Source organism: Corapipo altera, unplaced genomic scaffold (genome assembly GCF_003945725.1).
Source record: "Corapipo altera isolate COAL_440 unplaced genomic scaffold, ASM394572v1 347, whole genome shotgun sequence".
Classification (NCBI taxonomy): Eukaryota; Metazoa; Chordata; class Aves; order Passeriformes; family Pipridae; genus Corapipo; species Corapipo altera.
In genome coordinates this window covers 162,959-170,005 of record NW_020885079.1, presented here as the reverse complement: position 1 = coordinate 170,005, position 7,047 = coordinate 162,959, and the positions used below count along the sequence as shown (strand labels likewise).

The following is a 7,047-nucleotide window of genomic DNA, read 5'->3' as shown; positions in this document are numbered from 1 at the left end:
TGTGTGCCCCAAGGGGGGGTGGGTGCCAGTGCCCATTCCCATCTTGTGGTGACCGTTGCCCAGCAGGAACCACGGCTCAGCGGGCAGAGCCCACAGGCAGCCCCAGGGCAGCAGGTCAGCCAGCACGGAAAGGCGGGCTGGGCAGCTGGGGGTTGTGCCCCTGCCACAGGTCAGTGGCTGGGGGCTGTTGCAGGCCATCGAGTCGCAGGGATGCTGGTGATGAGGGGTTGCAGATGGCATCGGGTGTGGGAGGAAGTGGCCAGGGTGCCCCAGCCCTGCTGCCTCGCTGCCCCTGCGTCACCCGGCCAGAGTCCGTCCCATGTCCCCAGGGGCCCTGTGCCCCAGGCCACGTGAAGCACCAGGCGCATAGAGCCACAGCACAGCCTAGGTTGGGCCTGGGGGGCGAGGAGAGGCATGTACTTGGAGCCTGGGGACCCCCTGCCCCTCTAGCCTGACAAAGCAGTAGCAGGGGCCAACCCCACACCCTTACCCTGTCCCCACCCTGCATTCCTGTCACCACTGGGTGGCTTCATCTGCTCTAGATGTGTGAATTGGTGGGGAAACTGAGGCAGGAGTCCCTGGATGAAGCTGGGAGGCTCCACAGCCTGGGCCTCCAGGGATCCAGGTGTGTCTGCACTCCTGCTTAGGCAGAGGCAGCCCTGGGGGGCAGTACCAGGCACAAGGGCTGCAGCACTGCACGTGGGGCACAGCACTGGAGCATGTGGGGTGCAGCACTGAACACGTGGGGCACAGCACAAAGGATGCGGATTTTTGGCTGGGTGTGGAGAGGTGCAGCACTGAGCACAGAGAGTGCAGCACTGAGCAGAAGGGGATGCAAAGCCTGGCACATGGGGAGCAGTGTTGATCACACGGGGTGCAGCACTGAGCAGATGGGGTGCAGAGTCAAGTATGTGCTGGGAAGGAGCAGGCTGGGGGGCTCTTGGAGTTGCTCCCATGCCAATACGCTGCAGGTCTCCAGCACTGGAGGGGACCCTTGGACCTCTGTCAGCTCCACTTTAACAGCTCCCTCCGAGCAGTGGGACTGTGACATTGGAGGCATTTAAGGCAGTGGGGCAGCACTCCGGGAGCTGGGTGGGAAACACCCCAGGTGCTGCTCCAGCCTGTGGCCATCTCACCTACAGACCTGAAGGCTCCATCCCCCCTCCCAGTAACAGCAGTAGTCTGTAACTCCTGCATGGGATACATCAGCAGTGCAGGTGTCTGAGACTGTGGAGCCTTTGATGGGATCTGAGCCTTCTCTGAAATCTGCCTGCTTGGCACTCCCAGTCCCTGCAGGTGCCCTGATGTTCAGTGGCATCACTGGGCACCCCAAAACTCGCTGGCACACTGTGGACCCCTAAGTGTCACCAGCACGCTCCAGAAACCCTCAGCATCCCAGTGCTCAGCTGCCCTCCCACCCTGGCTCTGCTCCTGACTGATCCTCTTATTTCTCATTGTCCTACTGAATTGTTAATTGGTAATAAATTAAAATTATTTTCTCTGAGTCAAGTGTTTTGCCCATGACTTAACTGCTGAATGATTTCCCTGTCCTTACCTGGCCCCAAAAGCAGTTCCACTGCTCACACCTCTGTCACACATGCCCTTGTTGTCCTCTCCTGCACATCCAGAGCACACCACTTCCTCTCTGAGGTTGCTCTGGCCCCTTGGCCAGCTCGCAGCTCCCCTCCTTCCCCAGTGCCTATTCACACCTCTTCCCTCCATGTCCACTCTGGCCCTCCATTTCTCCCTTGTTCATGCTCAGATCCCTTTTATTCACCAATCTGGATCTCTTACCTCTCCTCCCTCTCCTCTTGGGATGCTCAGCATCCCTTCCTTTCCTCCATCCATGCTGGCATCTCCTCCATGGACCCCTGCCCTTGCCACGGACCAAGGGGTCTCTGCTCAACCCTCTGCCAATCCTTTCCCCTCCCAGGACAATGGCTCTGGTCACCTCCTCACACTCCTGTTCTTCTTGCCCTGTGGCACGAGAGGGGTGAGATGAATAGAATCACAGAATCATTTGGGTTGGAAAAGCCCTCTGAGACCTTTGAGTCCAACTGTTCCCCCAGCACTGCCAAGGCCATCCCTGACCTATGGCCCCAAGTGCCACATCTACATGTCTGTTAAATCTCCTCAGGGCTGGGGACTCCACCAACCAGTGTTATCAGAGTGGAGCCTTCTCCACAAGCCCAATAGATACCCAGAGGTGTCCATGTGCACACAGGGGAGGGCGAGATGTCCTGCCCACTTCCCACAGGTCCCGTTCCTGGTGGAGGAACCACAGCCTGAAGGGGTGGGCTCTCTAGACCCCACACTCCTCCTCCTCCACTTTTCCTGGCTGCTCTGTGTGTCTCCAGCCTTGCCAGAATCTTTCATGTTTGTGGGGACAAGAGGCAACGATGGCAGGGAATGATCCCCTCTGGGCTCTGGCTGAGCCCCAGCCTCTGTCCAGGGACCTCTGCAGCCCTGCATGGCATCACCCGGGTGTCCCTTTAGCACTGCCAAAGTGGGGATGGCTGGGTGCACAGGGATAAGGAGGGCAGGTCAGGGATGCCATCACAGGCAATGCCAACCGAAAGGCCCCAGAGCCCTCTAGTGCCACTGCCACAGTCCTCTGGCAAGAGTTTAGAATTTTGGCAGAAAACGAACCCCGTTGTATTCCAGCTGGTCCTGAGAGGTCAGAGGGGCTGGGAGCAGCTGGGCTAAATTTCAGAATCAGGCATTGTAAGTCTGTTCATATTCAATGAGAACTTCCATGATCCAGATTGACAAATAGTTGGGTTTATCAAAGCAACAGGAAAGCAGGTTCAGAATAAATGCACAAACAACAGAATGTTAATATGTTGTGACAGAAGGTATGAACAGAAATATCTCTATCTCTCTTTATATATATATACACACACATGAGTAAATATTCCTGGGTCTGTGCATTGCCAGAGGCTGGGAAATACTCGGTGCCTGTTCTGGACAGAGCCAGACATGGAGTCCCTGTGGTTGAGCTCCATGGGGGATGCCTCTGCAGGCAGCTGCCCTTTCCTGGTGTTCCAGTAAGCTGGGATGAAAAAAGCCCTGCCAAGGTCTGTGCCAGCTCCCTCACCTGACTCCTTTCCTTGCCATATGTGCCCCCCTGCATGGGAGACCCCCACCACATGCTGTGTGCTGGTGAATCACTGGCAAAGGTATTAGTGAAAACAAACTTGAATCACAGAATCACATTATGGGTAAGGTTGGAAGGGACCACAGTGAGGTCTTCTCATCCTACCTCCCTGCTCAAGCAGAGTCATCCCAGAGCACATAGTACAGGATTGTGTCCAGATGGTTCTGGAATATCACCAGTAAGGGAGACTCCGCAACCTTTGCAGTCTATTCCAGTGCATGGTCACCGGCACAGAAAAGTTCTCATGTTTAGATAGAATTAATATGAATTTCCAAAAACACAACAAAGTGTGATGGCCAGGGTCACTGTTGCTTATGGAATGGATAATACGTATAGTGAAAAATCAAATCAGAAACAGTTAGAATCAGTGGCAAGTTAGATTCCATCAGTACCCAGGGGACCCCCAGGCCTCGCAGTGGCACCCATAGGAATTTGCTGCCAGTACAACCCAGTCGATTGTGCTGCTGATCTTTATTTAAACGCTCCTGCAAATATTCTGCTGGCTTCTGCCCGGCTGTTGGGGCGCTCAGAGCCGGCTCTCGAAGCTGCGAGGCGCCTGTGGAGAGAGGAAGCTGCTGAGGCCCGACCACGGCCGGGGGTGCAGGGTGGGTGTGAGGGTGCGGAGCAGCACTGGGTGCCCCGAGGGGTGTGGGCACCTGGCTGCACAGGGGAGCTGTGGGCACAGAGAGCTCTGGGCTCTGGGGCACCAGCTCACAGCACAAATCTCTACTGAGTTTGGGCAGTGGCAAACTGGGCACCCAGAGCACCTTAGCTCGGAAAACCCCATGGCTGCTCTAGCTGATAGCAGCCATCCAATACCAGTTTGGCAACTCCCCCCAGGCCCACCAACTCACTTTCTCCTCTTCCTCCACAAGTGGAATACACAATACAATGCCATCCCCAGGAGAATTGAGCCCAGGACAGCCACGATGCCTTCTATGCAGTACGTCTGGAAGGTATCAGCACCCACAGAGTTTGGGTCTGCCCTGCCCACCACAGCGTTTGGATCTGTCCTGCCATCCACAGTGTTTGGGTCTGTCCTGCCATCAACAGCATTTGGATCTGCCCTGCCCACCACAGCAATTGGGTCTGTCCTGCCATCCACAAGGTTTGGGTCTGCCCTGCCCACCACAGTGCTGGTGAATCTTCTGCCATCCACGGCGCTGTTGAGGCTGAGGCTGTTCACACCTGGAGGAACAATTGTGCACATCAATGTGCCCTGACATTGCCAGAAAATGTTCTTTCCCACTTTGTCGGCATGTCTGAATGAGGGAATATCCTGGGTGGCAACATTTCTGTGGCTTCAGTAGAAGCCAAGGAAACTCCCAAAGGCCTTGCAAGTCCATGATCTCCAGAGCCTCTCTCTCTCTCCCCTCGGCTTCGCTTGGGTTCTGGAGTGGCCGCAGTCCAGTTCTCCCAGTGTCTGTCTTTGCTCCCCGTTCCTGAGGATCCTTCACATTTGTCCACAATTGTTCTTGCACTCTGGCCAGGGATGGTCTGACTGGGGCAGCCGTAGTCCCTGGGACTCAGCTGGAGCCACAACTGGCAGCAGAGATTCTGGACCATCCTTGCAGCTTGCCAACACCTGCAGGGTCCCTGCAGTGAGGCTCTGAGGTGTGGGCTGGGGAGGCTATGGCATGTCCCTACATCTATCCAAAACCTCTGCTGCCCCACTGTGCCAGTTAGGAGTGACCTGTACCCACCTCGTGCTATCGTCTTCAGCTGTCCAAGGATTTCATGTAGCACTTTGGATGTGTCCTGGGAAGATTGTCCCCTTCCGTCTTGATACTCTGGACCTTAATGGAAAGAATAAAGTTACATTTCTGCCCCAGTAAACCCTGGAAGCAGCACTCAGGCTGTGCAGTCAGTTAGGACTGACCTGTGACCCTCTCCAGCACAGGGTCCAGCCAAGAAGCAGGAAAAGCCCTTCCTGTGTCCACAGCTGCAACCAGACCCCCCATGAGAGCTCCCGTCACACCTTGGGGCACCCTCTGTCCTGACCGAATAGCAGAACAGGGGAGGGGATCATGGAACAACATGGTACACCCAGGCTTTGCTCCCCATTCCTGTGGATCCTTCACATCTGTCCACAATTTCTCTTGCAGGCACTCACCTTCCCTTTCCAGGCTTGGTGGGTGCTGCCTTGATGGACACTCTCTCCGACCCTGGGGTCACCCAGGGTCACCACCCCAGCTCTCCCTCCCCAGCCCAGCACCCACACTCTGAGGGGACACACTCGGGCCCTCAGGAGACACCCGAACCTCGCTCTCCCTCGCTGCCCTTTCTCCAGCATGGGCAGCGCTTGCCCGCTCCCAGTTTTCAGGTCTTGTCTCCCATGTATGGCCCCTGGCAGGACTGCCCAGTGCCTGGATAATTTGGAAAACATTCCTCCAGCCCGGAGTGGGGGCCTTCCCCAGGACTGGCCAGAACTGCCAAGGATCAGGGAAAGGTAAAGCCTAAGCATGGGTCAGGCACAGAGGCTGCAGGAGGACGGTGCAGGGTCCCTCCAAGCCATGCTGGACCCGTTGGTGCAGCCCTTTGGACCCCAGTTCCCAGGAGAGATCCCCTCTGTTGTGCCAGGGCCTCCAGGGCCATTCCTCATGGGCATCTGCCAGAGTTGGGGCCTGGCCCTGGCTTGCCCACCTACCCACTGCCCACGGTCGCCACGGAGCAGCCCCGATACCTCCGGCTGGCAGGGCCACCAGGAGGAGGATGAAGGCCAGGGCCCTCCGCGCCTGCACCATGCTGTCACTGCTGTCACTGCTGCTGCTGGAGCGGTGCCTGCAGCACCCACCCTGCACTGCACACCATGGCTTGGCCTTATGACCTCATGGGGGGCTTTGTGACCTTGCAGGGTCTTCTACCGGCAGCGTTCCCCTCCCCAAGGGAGGCTGTAGCAGGGAGATTGCCAAAACTGAAACCAGTACACCGCTGAAAGCTCAACAAAACAATATTTATTACAAAGAAGTAGCCAGCAAAACAAGAAGCCGAGAGACAGGAAAGAGAAGGGAAACAAGCCCCCAAGACAACCCCCCACTCACTCAGGTGTTACCAATGAGGTTTTCTAACCAACCCCAGAACGTTTAGAATTCCCCATAGCAGAAGTTGCATTCTCGGAGTATTGGCAGGCTTACGAGATAGCAGGCGTCCCCACAAAAGACAACGTTGCCTGTGTAAAGCTTGAATCTGCTCCCAGCAAGAGCTATCTGCTCTTTATACAATTAACCTGTGACATCTACCTGGACAGGTGTGGCCAGCACCGCCCAGCCAGAGGTCCTTGGTCCCTTCCCCCTGATGTAAGTGGTGCCCCTTCTGCACATGCGTGTGTACACATGGAGGCTCTTTTCTAAATGAGTCGGGGGGCTTCCTTCATCATCCTCCTCGTCACTTTCTCCTTCAAATAGCCAGTCACCAATTAATTTCAGTTTATACAGGATGCTTCCTTCAAGGACGAAGTTCTCCTTTATCAGTGCTTGTTTTCACATAAATTGGCAGGAAAAGAACAGACTCTTGCAGGTGGCTGGGCCAAACACAGACCAAAAGTAAGAGCATCTAATTAAGCACAAATGCAGAGGCCCAAACATTCCGCAGTTGCCAGTGACAGATCAAGCAAGCACAGTCCTTCCCCGGTGCCAAAAGGCTCTCTGGGGAGCTGCTTTAGAAAATTCTGCAGACTACCTGGGACTTCACCTGTCTCCAGAGCAAACCTCAATGCTCCTGGAACTGCCTAGGAGTGTCAGGCAGCTGCCAGCACAGACCCACCCCAAACATGGACCAAATGCCTCGTGAAGCTCCCTTGGAGGAGCTGGGAGCTGACACCCTTCGTGCCCCACATTGGGCACCAAAAGGACCGTCCTGGTTTAACCTCAGCTGGCAACCAAGCACCACGA

General features: G+C 55.9%; 1 protein-coding gene across 2 annotated transcripts; it reads right to left on the bottom strand.

The window, feature by feature from the left end:
* Positions 1-3,609: 3,609 nt before the first annotated feature.
* Positions 3,610-5,993, bottom strand: LOC113960084. Of its 2 annotated transcripts, none has more exons than XM_027669442.1 (4): positions 5,805-5,993; positions 4,861-4,953; positions 4,012-4,345; positions 3,610-3,713 (listed from the first exon to the last, which is right to left on the bottom strand). In XM_027669442.1, exons 1-4 carry the CDS (start codon positions 5,899-5,901, stop codon positions 3,629-3,631), a joined length of 609 nt encoding a protein of 202 aa, XP_027525243.1. In that variant the 5' UTR covers positions 5,902-5,993; the 3' UTR covers positions 3,610-3,628. The 2 variants fall into 2 exon arrangements, with proteins under 2 accessions (XP_027525243.1, XP_027525244.1); XM_027669443.1 differs by having other exon boundaries at positions 5,841-5,991.
* Positions 5,994-7,047: the final 1,054 nt, after the last annotated feature.

Coding starts and splice junctions, on each gene's coding strand:
- LOC113960084 (XM_027669442.1), bottom strand. CDS start 5,901: ATGGTGCAGGCGCGGAGGGCCCTGGCCTTCATCCTCCTCCTGGTGGCC. Junction 4,346..4,860: donor GCTGAAGACGATAGCACGAG/GTGGGTACAGGT, acceptor TTGTTCCTCCAG/GTGTGAACAGCCTCAGCCTC. Junction 3,714..4,011: donor TTGTGGAGGAAGAGGAGAAA/GTGAGTTGGTGG, acceptor CTCTCTCCACAG/GCGCCTCGCAGCTTCGAGAG.